Genomic DNA, 18,528 nt, shown 5'->3' with positions numbered 1-18,528 from the left:
TCAGTGAAATGACAATAGGCCTAGTTCCAGTTTAATTTATTCTGTATCATTCCAATGATATTTTGATTGAGCATTTTAAGCATAGTGTGGTGTTATCAAGTTCTGTTGTTGGCCCCCACCCAGAAAGTGGCTTAGAGTAGAAGTGCTAATTTAAGGATCATGTCTTATTCATTATGATTTCATTACTTTTATTCATTATGATTTTAAAAGGCAAAACTGAGCTTAGATTTTCACTCCTACTCTGAGAAACCTGATTTGGAAGCATATCGCTACACCCGCAATAACATCTGCTAAATACGTGTATGTGACCAATAAAACAAATGTAATTTGATTTACTTAGCCTGGTAGTTTGGTCACAAACCACAACTAGGAAAAACTTACGTTGAGTAGAAGCACTTCGGAGAACTAGTTAGAGTACAACCATATGGATACGCAGCAAGAGCAATGCTCAACAGAATCATTTATTATACAACAATCACAATTCAGAATGTTGTTCGACAAGAAGCTTTTTGTCAATTAGCTCATTGGTCTTCATCATCCGACACGTTGTGGGGACTGCATCGTATGAAAAGTTTGTAACTACAAATTAGCAAAACACTGCTGTAACACTTTTTGAACAGCCTACTTCCCTCATGGCAAAAACAGAGCCTTTGAATCCATCAGCTCCTCTCGTAGACAATTGACTTGTTAATCACAGGCCAGTCCTAAGTACAAAGTTTGGGCTAAAAGTGTATTTGCAAGACTAGTGTATAATCATGTCATGTGCAATAACCTTTAGCACCTCCACAAGCAGCAGCGGGTTACTTCCTCAAAAACCTGTCATTTTAAGCCAATCAGTTTAATGGGAGGTGGTGAACTTAATGTCACTCCAGTCTCTTTCTCGCCTCATTTAACAGCTGATTTACACAACAAAATGGGTGGTTCAGGTAATTCATGACATGGCATAAGTGGTGGGAGCTGGCCTTTCCGATGACATCACGACTTCCTATCAGACCAACTCCTTGAATGCCCTATTCCTTGAAGTTTGCAGTTGTCTAAACACTAGTTTTGTTTAAAATCTATTTGTTTCCCTTAGTGTGTGTACTTCACTATACTTGATCGCTTTTCAACAGTAACAATTAAAAATGTTGGATCTTTAAAGTCCTACTGTCTCCCTTTCACTTCAAATTTTTTGGGTACCTTTTTTACCCCTTTTTCGTGATATCCAAGTAGTAGTTAGTCTTTTCCCATCGCTGCAACTCCCGTTCGTACTCTAGAGGCGCCAGAAGCCAGCCGCACCAATGTGTCGGTGGAAACGCCGTACAGCTGGCGACCGAAGGCTGCATGCATGCGCCTGGCCCGCCAGAAGTAGTCGCTCGAGTGAGGTGGGACAAGGACATCGGCCATCCAAACCCTCCCCTATCCCGGGTGATAAGCGTCTGCTAAATGGCATATATTATTATTATTATTATTATTATACTGGGCCAATTGTGTGCCGGCCTTGTGTCGCCTACTCGCTGCAGGCTGCGACAATGCCTGGGTCTGTAGTGACTCTGTAGTGACTCCTAGCACTGCAGTCTGGGAACTTTCAATAAAATCCCTGGTTTTCAGAAATCCACATTTGAGAATTCTGTATTTCCTGCTTGCCCCCCCCCACCACCCTTTGTCCAAAATTGTTTGTCTGTGCACGGCGAGTTATTCTGTGTCTGACTGAAATGAGGTAATTTAATGTTTTCTCAATAGTAGGCCTGCACTGTACAGTCATGGCAAAGTTTTGAATGACATAAATATTAATTTTCACAAAGTCCGCTACCTCGGTTTGTATGATGGCAATTTGCATATACTCCAGACTGTTATGAAGTGATCAGATGAATTGCAAAGTCCCTCTTTGCCATGCAAATGAACTGAATCCCCCCCCCCCAAACATTTCACTGCATTTCAGCCCTGCCACAAAAGGACCAGCTGACATGTCAGTGATTCTCTCGTTAACACAGGTGTGAGTGTTGACGAGGACAAGGCTGGAGATCACTGTCATGCTGATTGAGTTTGAATAACAGACTGGAAGCTTGGAATCATTGTTCTTCCTCTGTCAACCATAGTTACCTGCAAGGAAATGCGTGCCGTCGTCATTGCTTTGCACAAAAAGGGCTTCACAGGCAAGGATATTGCTGCCAATAAGAGTGCACCTAAATCATCAAGAACTTCAAGGAGAGCGGGTCAATTGTCGTGAAGGATTCAGGGCACCCAAGAAAGTCCAGCATGCGCCAGGACTGTCTCCTAAAGTTGATTCAGCTGCGGGATCGGGGCACCACCAGTACAGAGCTTGCTCAGGAATGGCAGCAGGCAGGTGTGAGTGCATCTGCACGCACAGTGAGGCGAAGACTTTTGGAGGATGGCCTGGTGTCAAGAAGTGCAGCAAAGAAGCCACTCCTCTCCAAGAAAAACATCAGGGACAGACTGATATTCTGCAAAAGGTACAGGGATTGGACTGCTGAGGACTGGGGTAAAGTCATTTTCTCTGAATCCCCTTTCCGATTGTTTGAGGCATCCGGAAAAAAGCTTGTCCGGAGAAGACAAGTTGAGCGCTACAATCAGTCCTGTGTCATGCCAAGAGTAAAGCATCCCTTTACTTCTCAGCCAAGGGAGTGGGCTCACTCACAATTTTGCCTAAGAGCACAGCCATGAATAAAGAATGGTACCAACACATCCTCTGAGAGCAACTTTTCCCAACCATCCAGGAATAGTTTGGTGACAAAAAATTCATTTTCCAGCATGATTGAACACCTTGCCATAAGCCAAAAGTGATAACTAAGTGGCTCAGGGAACAAAATATTGATATTTTGGGTCCATGGCCAGGAAACTCCCCAGACCTTAATCCCATTGAGAACTTGTGGTCAATCCTTGATGCGGGTGGACAAACAAAAACCCACACATTCTGACAAACTCCAAGCATTGATTATGCAAGAATGGGCTGCCATCAGTCAGGATGTGGCCCAGACGTTAATTGACAGCATGCAAGTGCGGATTGCAGAGGTCTTGAAAAAGAAGGGTAGCTCAGTTGGTAGAGCATGGCGCTTGTAACGCCAGGGTAGTGGGTTCGATTCCCGGGACCACCATACTTAGAATGTATGCACACATGACTGTAAGTCGCTTTGGATAAAAGCGTCTGCTAAATGGCATATATATATATATTGACTCTTCGTTTCAACTTCATGTAATTGTCAATAAAAGCCTTTGACACTTATGTAATGCTTGTAATTATACTTCAGTATTCCATAGTAGCATCTGACAAAACATCTGAAGACGCTGAAGCAGCAAACTTTGAAAATGAATATTTGTGTCATTCTCAACTTTTGGCCACAACTGTACAGATTCATTTTCTAGCAGACTTTGCTGGAATGCGCTGTGGAAGTAGCCTAGTTTGTTGTCCTTGTTTTGCTCAGACAAGAGACTTTTGTTTTATTGCACTTTTTCTTCTGTATCCAGCTCAGACCCCTCTCTCTGCTTCGATGTGCTGAAAAACATTCAATGGACCAGTGTTCTGTTTTCCCTCTTGTCTATATAGCCTTAACTCCCTGCTTACTATTGGCCAGTGTCTAATCAATCGTAACTTGAAAGTGGTGTTTCCTCAGCCTGCCTCGTATCCATCACCCATGTGTAAATATGTGGATGTTATTGATTAACATGCTAGCTGAACATGTTTTTATTGTACATTGAACGCAAATGTTGTAGGCTTGCTTGGCTACATCAGTTCTTTATCAGGGTTCTCAACAGATACAATTGTGCAAGCATGCAGGATCACATGTCCAGTACTGACCCTCGACTGTAACCAAACATTTAGGAATGTAACTCGTTTTCCACCCTTATCCAGCCACCCTGGTAGGGACAGTAGTCCATGATGAAAAGGAGGGTGATTTGATATGATATGCACATTGGTGCTGAAAATACTTGTGCTGGGCTAAAAGATAATACTGAAATAAAGGAATGAGGCCAGTAGTCTTAATTATCATTGTGTACAAGAGGTGCAAGCATGTCCCTCAGTGACTGATGGTCTTGTGTTTTAGCTAGCCAAGTGGATGGTAAGCAGAGCAGGTTTCCCCTCCCCTCTGTCCCCTCAGTCCCCTGGCTGGTCACTGTTCCACTGTTCCCAAAGCAGCTTTTGTTCAGGCTTATCTGGTCTTCATGGCTGACATATCTCTTTGAAAACAAACTGGGCGCTTGTTTTTCCCCAGCCTGCGAATTAGAATGTGGGAAGGGCTTAATTGAATATCCCAAATGGCATCCCTATTCCATGTATAGTGCAGTACTTTAGACCAGTGCCATATGGACCCTGGTCAAAAGTAGTGTACTAATAGAGTAGATAGGATCCCATTTGGGATGCAACCTTCGAGTGAGCATGTTTCCATTTCAATGTTGGCTTAGTTTGAACTGAAGCCCATGCCTTCAGTTCATTTATACTGTATGAGCATTTGGACTGGGTTCAATACTTTTGCTTTGTCTTTACAAAGCTACAGAGTTTATTACAAGGACAGGCTAAATGTAGGCTGCTGTGTTTCTAAGTCGTCAATGACTGCTAATGAATATTACAAACTGTCATTTTGGTTTGATTTCTGACTTATGTTGAAGGGGGAAAATATTTTGATGCACAGCCACATCTTTGTTGATTTAACCAACTGGTTGACTTTTGTTCAGGATCAGTGATGGTGGGTTATTTTTAGGACTTGTCTCCATTAGATTCATAATGGATTGTCTTAGAAATGAGGCTTAAGGGAATTCAATACAAAGGTGGTTAAACCACAAAAATGCATTGTAAACCATGTAAAGGCATCTTTTTTTTATTTTGTCTGTTTTTGTTAGAAGTGCCAGGTTTGCATTACATAAGGGCATTTCCATCTAAAAGGAGCCATGAGCTCCAACATGTGAAGTTCATAGTAGCGTGTCAAATGAAAGCTAAAGGTTTTTTTTTTTTTTTTTTAAGGGAATGTGTGTATATATATTTTTATTTATTTGATTTCTGGTCAAACAGATGGAAAAGGGGTCTTGTGACTTTCTGGTAGATGTCTAAAAGGTATTAGAAATACATAAACACTAATGTTGAAGACTCCTTCCAACTGATATCGACACATATTTAGTTTTGGATAAATGATTTGCCTTCTGGAAGTTTAAGAAACATTGCCGTGTGCCTTGTAACGCCATTACCAAAAACCCACATCTTAATGATATTTTTACATTTCTCTCCCGCATGAGGGAGGATAATGAACGTTCACAGAAGTAACAATTAAAGATAGACCTACCAATTAGTGTGATAATTTATGTTTATGAATTATTAAGTGAATATGTTACGGAATTACTGCAATGGGAAATCAAAGTAGTCCCAAACCAGAGTTTGGTCACCTGCTACTGTCCTCCCTTCCACTGGCATTGTGTGAGTATTGTAGAGAAGTACCGCACAGAACATTACAGTGAAGTAAAGAATTGGAGTACTGTAGAGTACAGTAATGTACTTTACTGAATATATCTACTGTTCTTTACACAAATCAAATATTATTTGTCACTTGCACTGAATACAACAGGTGAACACCTTACAGTGAAATACTTACTTACAAGCCCTTAACCAACAATGCAGTTTACTGTGATGTCCAAACAGACATCTGATTGATTCTGATTTGGTCTGGTCAGGACCAACCAAATGTTGTCTTGTTTGGGGACGGAACTAATTAGAAAAATAGCCCGTGTTTAGAATAATACCCAAACATACAGAAGGATTTTGTATATTTCTACCATTTTTGTACCTATTCTGGATACATTACCATGACGAGAATGATATACCTATCCATAATGATGAATTTCTGTATAGTACAGATGTAATTCCGTTACCAGATGTAAATTCACTACCTACTGTAGTTTAATAACATGTTTTTTTTACTAACTCAGGGTGTCATGTCCTAGCTGATCCCCCATTCTTTCTGCAAATACCTTTTGAATCTTATTGCGGAGTAGATGTTTAAAGCTGCAATATGTAACTTTTTGGGCGACCCAGACCAGATTAACATAGATATTTGCGTTATAGAACTGTAAATGTCACTCAAAGACAGTGTCTAAGAAGTGGTAGATCTGTTCTGTGCTTTATTTCTATGCTTCCTGTTAAGTTTAGGTTATGCTTCTTTTTTACTTTTACCAGCTTCAAAGAGATGAAATACTATCTTTGGCTGTTGAAAATATATTTCACACCGATTTAGATGGTACAATGATTATCTACATTCTCTATGCTTGTTTTAGGCAGACTATTAGAAGTTTTGCAACCAGGAAATGGTGGAGCAATTTCTGCATAGTGCACCTTTAACAGTTTTTTGAAACCGTGGTCGCATAAGTAAATTGAGGGAGATTTGACATGAATTCTGCTACCCAACTTTGCATCTGCACAGTTCTTCCAGTAAATGTTTTGGACATTTTCTTTGAACAATTTACAAAGTACTACTGAGTCTGTAATTATGTTACTGTGGAATTGCCCATAAGCCATTCATTCATTCAGTAGAACAACAATATTTCTTTGTGTATTTTGCTAGTATATTTACTTGTTGCAACTGGTCTGTCAATCTGCGTTCTGTCATGAAGTGTTTGCTTCTGAATCGGCCCTGGGCTCATTTGACTTTGGCAGTTCTTCAGATCATTGTTCTTGGGAGGCCAGGGTTATTCACTTATGATTGTTGGATAATTTAATTGTCGTTATGTCTGCATAACACACAGCCATGTTCCTTCCTAGTCAAGGTGGTCTGAAACTGAACTGTGTAATAAACTGGACATCCTGTACCTGTCTCCCTAAAGTGTGTTGGGTGGGACCCTGAGCTGTAAACTCATCAGATTGTGGCCTGCAGACGACCAGGGGGTTGTGGGAGAAGACGGGAGAGAATCGTCCGTCGCAACACCAGTCTCACTGGACTGGAGGGAATGCCTGAGAGATGTGAATCTATGAGTTACTGCAGCGGTACTGCCGCCTCTCACAGGGAACCTAGGAAACCACCACCACCACCCAACCTGCTGCAGTCAGCCTGGAGGTAACCCCCCCACACACACACAAATCACCACTCTACTTACCTACTGCATTGTTAAAGGGACAGCTCCCCCAAATGACATACCTGGCTCCTTATGTTTAAAGTAGTTTATGGCCAAGTAAGGCTACAATTCATGCTTTATTTGTAGGGCTGCACGATTAATCGAATTCATTGCGATATTGACATGAGATTTTTCTTCATTGACACTGTTAATAGAGAACTAGTTCTACAGTACCTCCAAGGAGATGCACTAGACTCCTTTCACTCTACATACATAGTGGATGCTGACCAATCACAAGCGTCCCCACTTAGAGCATGCCCTTAGATGCTGGTGAGGAGAGAAAGGCCTTTACCAAAGACACAGTACAGTCAAAGATATTTATAACCAACCCAAGATTGTTCATCTGTGGTGTTTACAGTGGGAGCAAATGAAGCATAGTGGGCAGAACAAGCAAGTAGGTGGGCCAAGCACAAGCTAGCGATATCTTATTGGCGCGTTGTAGCATGTATTTTTATATTTCTGTAAGGGAGCGCCTCTCCTCTGAAGTGTGCACAAACTCAATTAGACTTTGCACTCCTTTAACAAATAATAATAACTTTGGCAAAGTGTCAAGTCTATAAAACAGTGCACTGTGTTTGTAACAGATTCTAGTTTTGGGAACAAAAAATGATTGAGATCAGATGTTTCACAGATAATAACATTTGCAGAATGATGGCCCAGTTTCACCTAGTTCCGTCCTCTCCCACTACCTGCGACTGGACTTCCTCTCACTACCATATTTGGTGGTGTGAAACCATTCTAAACGGATGCGTCAGCTTTATAGCCCCGTGTCTGGGTTTTCGCTTCTATCTGGTACAGTATTAGATTTTAAAAATCCGTCTACCTCAGTTTGTTGTGGAAAACGTGCGTGCTAACGAGAACTTCAGTATGGCGCGTCTTCAGTGGTATGACAGTATTTCTGCTACAGGCACACCGATGTCAAACAAATGCAAGTGTTGTGCAAAAAGTGCCCCGGTTGTGGTGACAACGAGGCAATACGACAAATGCATTCAATAATTTAAAGTATAACCATCCCCTAATTTACCACAATTGCATGGTTAAAACAAGTGCCCAATAGCAGCAAAGCCCATCAGCCACAACTAGCCACCTGCGTTAAACAGGCATTGATTGCCAATTCATTTTGAAGTGTTAACGCTCTACGAAAAACATCCCGTAGACGCATAGAAATCACTGAGCTTATCACATAGCCAAAGACATGTTTCCTATTGACAGCCAGCAAAGGCGGCTTCAGGAAGATGATAAACAAGCTGGACAGGAGATGCAAGATTCCTTCTCGCACATGTTTCTCCCAAGTCGCCATTCCAACACTATAACAAAATTAAGGGAGAAGTTGAAACATGTCACGTTGAATGACTGGACAAGACTCATGTTTTTGGCACTTTGACTTTTATCATTTTAATTATAATGATTTAGTTTATTTGTACATAATTACACAATCATAAGCTTCCTATTCCATCTGCAGCCTATGGGTGCCTGAATAAATAATTATTAGGTTATTTCAGAACTCATAATGGTAAAATAGAAATGAAGAACTCATGTTATTCATCAATTAATAATTGCTGTGCTTATAACACAATATACTTTGATCATGTTAAATATATTTTTAGTGGTGTACCTCCAAACAACATGTTTGGGGATGTAGGTGTCATCTTATCTGTAGCCAATAATGATGTTGGAAAGGATTTTGTTTAATCTGTCTTTGTATTAATTTAGCAACGAATGTATTCATTCATCTTATCTCATGTCAGAAGTGATGATCTCTACCCTGACACTTGTTTTATCCATGTCTGATGGAATTATGACGTTGTCACCCAAGTTTTTGAAAACCTCAATTCATAATTGCAATATCTGGGCCAAAAAAATATAAATGAGATATTTTGTCCAAATCGTACAGCTTTATTTGTTTGGAGTTTGTTTACCTACCCAGAAAAGTATATTGTGTTTACCTCGTATGTAAATGACGACCTATGTCTTTATGACACAGGCCTGTGCTGTGCTTCAGGCTGCCTCAGCCCAAGAGTAGTATTTGAACCCAGGTCTGAAGCCCACTAGCTCCCTGCCTCGCCTCAGGAAGAACATGATGTGATGTTACACCATAATTGCAGCAGGCAGAGTCTCAGACTGATTGCTCGGGTTTGTCCCAAATGTACCTTATTCCATATATAGTGCACTACATTTGACCAGGTCCCATAGGTCTCTGGTCAAAAGTAGTGCACTACATGGGGAGAATGGTGCCATTTGGGACATAGACCCTCATGTGACTTCATACTTTTGAAGTTGGATCAGTTCCCTGGCAGCGCCCCATGCTGAAGAAGTCATGGACTCTTGAAAGAGGGAAGGAGAGAGTGAAAAAAGGTTGTTAAATTAAAGCTGCTCTCTTTCGCTGAGTTCATCCATGAGCTCACCCCATCAGAGCCCATGACTCACCCCCCCAGTCTACCCAGGACCAGTTCTGTTGTGCTTTTCACTTCAGACCGCTTGTTTTCTTTTTACCTAATGCTAAGTTAGACTTTTCCCTCAAATTGCCATTAGCGCTGATGTGTTTTAGGCACAGTCCAAGTAATTGAGAAATGTCTAGGGGGTGTCCCCCAAATGGCACATAGTCCCTATATAGTGCATTCATTTTGACAACACCCCTATATAGGGAATAGGGTGCCATTTGAGACGCAGCCTCTGTAGGGTCTGAACACTGCTGGGAAGGGGAAGTGTCTCTTCTGGCCAGGTTGTGTAATAATAAGCAACAGTAAACCTTGGCGAGCAAGACCAGGGGCCTGTTTAGGAGGGTGCAACTACAACATTACAAAACATTCACATGGAAGTATATTGTGTAGAACACACAATTCTGTCATTTCAGTATCTCTATTCCTTACATTTCTATTTGCAAGGTTTCTGAAAGTTTCACCTCACTGAATAATACACTCCTGAGTTGGCTCCTCTCCAGGCATACACCCCCTGTTTGCCATGACAATGAATGACAAGGAGTTGTCATGACAATGTTAGAAACCGACTGTTGGGACTTGGTGAATTAGTCTGGTTTATCTGGGTTAATGAAGAACACAATCTTTGCCCTGGCTTGAAAGCTGAGACTCCTGCCTGCTTAAGTGCTGCCAAGGCAGTGTCTTCATTGAAACCAGGAAGTGAAAGTTGGAGTATTGTTCCAGTAGTGCAAGTCTTAGTGTAGTTGCTGCCATGGAGATATGAGCCATGTTGATGTTGGTGCCACTCAACTTGTTGCTGTGACTGCCCGTGTGTGTATACACGCACACAACGTGATACTGACCTGACACATGAATTCCTTCTGTCGGTTTCCATAGAGCAGTGAGAACACTGGGACTGGTGGGAGAGAAGAAAGGAGAGGAGAGTGACGAGGGCTACTGCAGGCCTTTCAAGGACACACAACAACAGGCTGCAATTTTTCTTTCCTTGACACACTGCTTTACACACTCACCGGCTAGCCAATGAGTAGATGAAGCCAACCCAACCCCACCGCTAGAAAGCAGTGTGCATCCCAAATGGCAGCTGATTCCCTATGTACCTTATGGGCCCTGGTCGAGATTAGTGCACTATATAGGGAATAGGGTGCCGTTTTGAGAAGCAGCCAGTGCCTTTGCTGTCACCTTGTTGCCCTCTAACACCTCCGCCACCCCTGCATGCCATCCCTGAATTGGTCATGTGACATGCCCCACCTCCCCTCCTTTCTGTCCCCCATTATCAGAGTTCCAGGGCTGCAGTGAAGAATGCCTTATATGCACTTGTGCCTGTAAGGCTGTGAGGACTAGGGCCTGTCTGCTGTCTGTCCTGTCCCACTGTGGCTGCTTGAAGTCATGTCCTGTGTGTCTGTGACAGCGAGAGAGAGACTTGCTTTGGCAACGTTAACATGTGTTTCCCATGCCAATAAAGCCCTTGAATTTAGTGTGTGTGTGTTAGGGGTGTATCGGGGGCTAGGTCAGCTGAGAGGGCCTGTTTTAGGGCCCAGCTGTGTCTTGACTTGAAGGCTCTGCACCCATTCTGCCAGAGCAGAGGGAGGATGGGCTGGGGGAACAGCAGTCCTTGTGTTGAGGTTTAGTGTGACACGCTGTTCCATGACCAAGGCACTTAATGTGTCCCAAATAGCACCCTATTCCCTATTTAGTGCACTAGGGAATAGTAGGGAATATGGTTCCATTTGGGACTAAAACTGTCTGCAGTGTGAACAAGAGGGTCATCTGGTTCTGAGCTATCCATTCCAAGGCATGGAGCTCTGCTCCTTCTTCCTGTCTTATCATTAGGATGAAAGATCTCTCATAGATAAGCTTAGGAAACAGGCTGCATTAAAGGAAGGAAGAATCCACACAAAACCACCCATTACTATAATTTTGTGTTACATAACACTATGTGAGAACAATTTTTTCTTAACATTTTCATTATGTCAAGCAACACCCACAATGCTCTCTTTACCAACTTTAATATAAGCATGTGAAGTACAGTTGAAGTCTGAGGTTTACATACACCTTAGCCAAATGCATTTAAACCCAGTTTTTCACAATTCCTGACATTTTAATCCTCGTAAAAATTCCCTGTTTTAGCTCAGTTAGGATCACCACTTGAGAAGGTGAAATGTCAGAATAATAGTAGAGAATTATTTATTTCAGCTTTTATTTCTTTCATCACATTCCCAATGGGTCAGAAGTATTTGGTAGCATTGCCTTTCAATTGTTTAACTTCTTCCGGATCAGTGGGACGCCAGCGTCCCAATCGACAACTTCTGATGAAATTGCAATCACAGAAATAGTCATATTTAACATTCATGAAAATACAAGTGTCATACATCAATTAAAAGCTTAACTTCTTGTTAATCCAGCCGCTGTGTCAGATTTCAAAAAGGCTTTACGCCGAAAGCACACCATGCGATTATGTGAGGACAGTGCCCAGCACACACAAGCATTAAACATTTTCCAACCAGGCAGATGCGCCACGAAAGTCAGAAATGACGATAAAATAAATTGCTTACCTTTTTTGAAGATTCTGTTGGCATTCCAAAAGGCCCTAGCCACATCTCAAATTGTCGTTTTGTTCGGTACTGTCCTTTATATCCCCAAAAACTCAGTTTAGCTGGCGCACTTGATTCAATAATCCACCGGTTTCCCTCCTTCAAAATGCATATAAAATGAATCCCAAACGTTACCAATAAACTTCTCCAAACAAGTTCAACACCGTTTAAAATCAAACCTCGGGTACCCTAATACATAAATAAATGAAAAAATGTAAAACTGAGAATCGTTATTGTCATTACCGGAGATTAACCGAAAAGTGTGCGCAGTCACCAGAACTCGTAATAAACACTACAGCCAAAATGGGAGCCACTTAGAAAAACTACAAATTTTTCCAAAAACAAGCCTGAAACCCTTTCTGAAGACTGACATCTAGTGGAATCCAATAGGAACTGAAATCGGGGAGGTTTTCCCTTCATATTAAACATGACAGCCATAGGAATCTATGGTTGGTGGAATTATTATTATTTTTCTGGATGGTTTGTCCTTGGGTTTTTGCCTTCCATATCAGATATGTTATACTCAGACATTATTTTAACAGTTTTAGAAACTTTAGAGTGTTTTCTATCCAAATCTACCAATTCATATGCATAGCTTCAGGGCCTGAGTAACAGGCAGTTTACTTTGAGCATGCTTGTCATCCAGACGTCAAAATACTGCCCCCTAGCCCAAAAAGGTTCACTTGGGTCAAACATGTCGGGTAGCCTTCCACAAGCTTCCCAAAATAGCCTTCCACAAGCTTCCCGAAATAGCCTTCCACAAGCTTCCCAAAATAAGTCGGGTGAATTTTGGCCCATTCCTCCTGACAGAGCTGGTGTAATTGAGTCAGGTTTGTAGGCCTCCTTGCTCACACACGCTTTTTCAGTTCTGCCCACAAATTTTCTATGGTCAGGGCTTTGTGATGGCCACTCCAATACTTTGACTTTGTTGTCCTGAAGCCATTTTGCCACAACTTTGAAAGTATGCTTGGGGTCATTGTCCATTTGGAAGACCCATTTGCTACCAAGCTTTAACTTCCTGACTGATATCTTAAGATGTTGCTTCAGTATTTCCACATAATTTTCCTTCCCTCATGATGCTGTCTATTTTTGAAGTGCACCAGTCTCTCCTGCAGCAATGTACACCCACAACATGATGCTGCCACACCTGTACTTCACGGTTGGGATGGTGTTCTCTTGCTTGCAATCCTACCCCTTTTTCCTCCAGACATAACAATGGTCGTTAAGGCCAAACAGTTCTATTTTTTTTCTCCATCAGACGAAAGGACATTTCTCCAAAAAGTACGATCTTTGTCCCCATGTGCAGTTGCAAAGCATAGTCTGTCTTTTTTATAGTGGTTTTGGAGCAGTGGCTTCCTTGCTGAGCGGCCTTTCAGGTTATGTCGATATAGGACTTGTTTTACTGTGGATATAGATACTTTTGTACCCGTTTCCTACAGCATCTTCACAAGGTCCTTTGTTGTTCTGGGATTGATTTGCACTTTTCGCACCGAAGCACGTTCATCTCTAGGAGACAGAACGCTTCTCCTTTCTGAGCGGTATGCCAGCTGCGTGGTCCCATGGTGTTTATACTTCTGTACTATTGTTTGTACAGATGAACGTGGTACCTTCAGGCGTTTGCAAACTGCTAACAAGGATGAGCCAGACTTGTGGAGGTCTACAATTTTTCTTTTGAGGTCTTGGCTGATTTCTTTTGATTTTTCCCATGATGTCAAGCAAAGAGGCACTGAGTTTGAAGGTAGGCCTTGAAATACATCCACAGGTACACCTCCAATTGACTCAAATTATGTCAGAAGCTTCTAAAGCCATTACATTATTTTCTGGAATTCTCCAAACTGTTTAGTCAGTCAACTTAGTGTATGTAAACTTCTGACCCACTGGAATTGTGATACAGTGAAATAATTGTTGGAAAAATTACTTGTCATTCACAAAGTAGGTGTCCTAACCGACTTGCCAAAACTAGAGTTTGTTAACAAGAAATGTGTGGAGTGGTTGAAAAACAAGTTTTTGTCTCCAACGTAAGTGTATGTAAACTTCTGACGTCAACTGTAGCTAGTTAGCTGTAAAATTGCCTTAACAAACTGCACTATCAATTTAGGATTCTACAATCTCACCATGTTCAACCTGCAGATCGAGTTACCACACAGTGGAGTCTGACATTTGTAATTGCACCATGCAATGCACCCTGGACTGAAGAGGCAGACAAATAGGAGAAATGTGTTAGACCCTCTGTTAAATTACAAACTTCTCTTTAGGAATATTGCAACAATATCATCAATGGCTCATTCTAGAGAACATTTCCCATGTAATAAAATCGGCCAGTATATAAATCTGACATGTATGATAGACATTTTCACCATCTTAGAGTTGTATTCCTATTAACTTCCATTGCAGTGAGAGCATCTTACGCCAATCTAAAGTAGGCTGGCTAGCTACAGTAGTCTTCAAGGCAAGCCCAACACTTTTCCACTGTTAGTGTTTTCATGAGGGAGGTTTTGCCGGGGGAGTTGTTAGGCACAGGCACGGCAAACGTTCTCCTCCTGGCCTTGTCTCCTCTCCTTCTGCATCTCCGTGCCAAGAGTAAAATGTTCAGAATGTGTCAGATACAAATATAATCACTAGAGCTGACTTAAATAGCTATTCTGCCTTCTATGAATATTCTCTGACATTGCATCTTCCTGACTGGGCCCCTGGTCAGACGGTCACATCACATGCAACACACTAACTCATTAATTTCCTTCTGTTCCAGGGTTGCAGCCATGCATCTCAAGCAACACCCCAAACTGCAGAAGAAAGAGATCTACCTGGAATCCAATCAAGACAGCCAGAGAGGCCTTCATGTGAGCCAGCACGGGGTCCTGTCACAGAGGACAGTGTGGGGGGTCCGCCCAGCAGTGGCCCTGATTGGTCCGATAAGCAACGGGCTAGGCCAGGGTACGGCCTGCTACCCCCTCAGTGTCATATCCACCAACACCCTGCCGTGCTGCAGTAATGACAACAGTGGCTCCAACCACCTCAACAACAGTAATAATAACCACGGTGACAGTGGACTGCAGACCTCGAGGCTGAGTGAGTCCGAGGGGGATGTATTCTGCAGTAGTGCCACCTGGGCCCAGAGTAAAACCTCCAAGATCACCTCCTGCAACACCCCCCCCTCCCTGCTACTCTCCACCTGCACCACCTCTTCTACAGGCTCTGAGAACCAGGAGGCATCCTTAATCTCTTATGAAGGGGAGGACAGGGAGGGACCGCTGGAAATCTGGGCTGTCATCAAGCCTGGCAACACCAAGGAGAAGATCGCCATCTTCGCCTCGCCCCAGTGCCGTGGAAGCCTGGTGAACTGTGGCGATGGAGAGGCCGGTGAGGACTTGGTGAGCAGCAGCCAGGTGAGGACCGTGTCTGTGAAGATGAAGAGCTGCTGGGAGGACGAGGGTGGCTCTGTGGCCAAGCGCAGGAGGAGGTCAGGGTCTCAGGGGCACCACCAGGACAGAGATAGACAGTCATCCGGAGCCCTGGAGACACTGAGCCCCACTGAGAACAGCCCTGTAGAGGTGACCCTCTGCCTCAGAGAGAGCCCCAGAGTGCCTGAGTGTGGGGAGGTGGTTGTACGGGTGGATGGGGGGCAGGTGTGTAGGGTAGAGGGTGAGGAGGTGAGTGAGACTGGGACTGACAAGGCTCTCTCTGTGGTGGAGTTGGTGGCCTTCTTGGAGCAGAGAGCCAGCGACAAGCAGGTGGACTCTAAGCCTGTGTCTATGCGGAGCTCCACAAGCATTACCTTAACCAGGGGGCTGTCACTGACCCTGGAGCCTAAGCAGCCCAGACACCCAGACCAGAACCCCCAGGGGACCGATGAGGCAGAATGTGTAAAGGTGTCAGACATGGTGGCCAAGCTGGAGTCAGAGTGCCTGAAGCACCAGAGTGTTAGAAGGGAAGGGTCCAGATCTGGGGGAGAGCTCTCACGCAACAGCCTCACGCGTAACAACCTCTCACGCAACAACAGCCTCTCGCGCAACAACAGCCTGCGGAGGAGGGTGGGCCGGGTGCTGCTGGCAGGAGCAGATGCCTTCTCCATCTCAGCCCAGCCACCATCACCTCAGTCTCCCACTGGGCCCCACCATGGACTAGAGGAGACGACCAGGGTGCCGCACCGCCACATTAGTCCCTCTGCTGGCTATCCCTCTGCTGGCTATCCCTCTGCAAACACCAGCCACACGGACAAACTAGCTCCCAGCAGCTGCCGTGAAGCTGCCCAGTTGGCTTCCAGCACCTCTGACTCAGCCTCTCCGTCTCGCAGCATAGACTCTGGGTGTGGCGCCTCTGTCGTCAGAGAGCCAAAGGAGAGCTGTGAGGCCCAGGGCCTGGGGCAGCAGAAGAAGAACAGGGCTGTAGAGTCTGGGCAGAACCTGCACTTCCAGCTCCTGTCAGAGCAGGCCAGGTCCAGCAGTACAGAGAGCAGAAGTAAACTACAGTGTGATGAGCCCCTCCCAGGCATGCTGTTCTTCTCACACACTCTGCCCTCACACGTGGTACTTGAACACACACTCCCACACACAGTCAATACTCCCACCCACACACACACCCCCCAGGAAATGGAATCCAGCCCTAAACCCACCAGAGACTTGGCAGAACCCTCCAAGATTCAGCCCTGTGACCCTTCTATCACTTCTCTACTCCCTGAACCCATATCACACAGTGAGAACTGGGCCAAAGAGGAGGACGAGGCGGTGGGAGAGGGGAGTGATGCTAGCCGGTGTGAGACAGTGCCTTTCCCCCTGCGCCGCATGGTGTGTCACGAGTTTCTGGAGATGCGCTTTAAAATCCAACTGCTTCTGGAACCCCAGCAGTACATGTCCTTCCTGCCTCATCACATCATCATCAAGATCTTCTGCCTGCTGCCCACAGAGAGCCTGGCCGCGCTCAAGTGCACCTGCCACTATTTCAAGTTCATCATCGAGAGCTACGGCGTGCGCCCCGCGGACTCCCGCTGGGTGTGCGACCCCCGCTACAAAGACGATCCCTGCAAGCAGTGTAAAAAGCGGTACGGGTGCGGCGACGTGTCCCTCTGCCGCTGGCACCACAAGCCCTACTGCCAGGCGCTGCCCTATGGCCCCGGGTACTGGATGTGTTGCCATGGCTCCCACAAAGACACGCCCGGCTGCAACGTCGGTCTCCATGACAACCGCTGGGTGCCTGCCTTCCATAGTATCAACATGCCAATCTATAAGAAACCCAGGGACGTCTCTGAGGAGTAGTGGTACAGACAATGGGAGGAGAACTGACTTGACTTCTGTGCGCTTTATTTTGTCTGAGGGCTGATGTCTGTCTCTTGCCATATGTGCATTTATTTGTGGGGAGTTTGAGGGAAATCATGTTGCTGGATCTCTTCCTTTACCACTTCCCCCTCCTGACCCCTAACCTCTGACCCCTCAGGTCCTCTGAGATTGTGAGCACTTTAACCGTGGTCAGAATTCTCAATCCTCAAAGGATTCTGTCAGGGTATTCTATTTACTTGCTTCAATGTTTTGGGTTGAAGCATAAACTCTGGTTCTGATAAGTGTGTGTTGAAGAGAAGAGCTTTAATGAGTCTTTGTCTTCAGTGTTGATGCTTAATGTGTCCCTCCTTACCATAGCTCTTTCCTTATGCATCAACTGACCGTTACATTGGAATGGATACTTTAGTCAAGGTAAAGCCTATCAATGTTATGCAGTGTATCCCACCCACAAGTGATTTACTCAGTGTGTGTTATGTTGTCTAAGTGAATACATACATGGCTGCAGGTCCTCGGTTTATGCAAAATGTGAATCAACCCTATTCCATATCCCGGTTGCTTCCCAAATGGCACTTAATTCCCTATATAAGGCACCCACAGGGCTCTGGTAGTGCACTATATAGAGAATAGGGCGCCATTTGGGTAACGGAATCTATATCCCCACTCCACTATATCAGGCTCCGGGTCAGAGAGGCTTTGTTGTTGGTTTTGGATCTGATTGAAACTAGTTTGCTCTGTGTTCGGTTGTGTTTACATTGTACATGGTGCTATAGAGTCTTATATCAAAAACAGGGAGAATAAGCGTGACGAGCAGCACGAGTATCTATGACTTGACTTGAATGCATTTATTAGCTTCAGTTTGGTAAAAAGGTATTTACCCTGTCATGTGTATATTGCTGAATTATTATTATTGGGTGTTTTTTTTTGCAGTGGGTCCCAGATGTATCACCCAGTCTGTAACCCATATGCTTATTACAGCTCGCAGTTTTTTTTCTCTAACATTTTTTTTTATGTGTGTTGGAAATGGCACACACTTCCCTATATAATGCACTACTTTTGACTAGGGCCCATAAGGCTCTGGTCAAAAGTAGTGCGTTATTATATAGGGAAAAAGTGCCATTTGGGACGAGTTTGTTA

General features: G+C 44.0%; 1 protein-coding gene across 6 annotated transcripts in view; it reads left to right on the top strand.

Moving 5' to 3' along the window:
• LOC118368093 (F-box only protein 34-like) overlaps nucleotides 1-18,261 on the top strand; it is a 31,144-nt gene extending 12,883 nt beyond the window's left edge. For 4 of the 6 annotated variants that reach the window (XM_035751859.2, XM_035751861.2, XM_035751862.2 and 1 more), the window contains exons 2-3: nucleotides 6,805-7,034; nucleotides 14,871-18,261. In XM_035751859.2, coding sequence (XP_035607752.1) covers nucleotides 6,928-7,034; nucleotides 14,871-17,373 — 2,610 coding nt within the window. In that variant the 5' untranslated portion in view covers nucleotides 6,805-6,927 and the 3' untranslated portion in view covers nucleotides 17,374-18,261. Of the gene's footprint in view, nucleotides 1-6,804; nucleotides 7,035-10,406 lie in introns of all 6 variants that reach the window. The other 2 variants (XM_052496666.1, XM_035751863.2) reach the window with 2 other exon arrangements.
• Nucleotides 18,262-18,528: the final 267 nt, after the last annotated feature.

Source organism: Oncorhynchus keta, chromosome 35 (assembly GCF_023373465.1).
Source record: "Oncorhynchus keta strain PuntledgeMale-10-30-2019 chromosome 35, Oket_V2, whole genome shotgun sequence".
Classification (NCBI taxonomy): Eukaryota; Metazoa; Chordata; class Actinopteri; order Salmoniformes; family Salmonidae; genus Oncorhynchus; species Oncorhynchus keta.
This window is presented reverse-complemented; position numbering and strand designations above follow the sequence as displayed.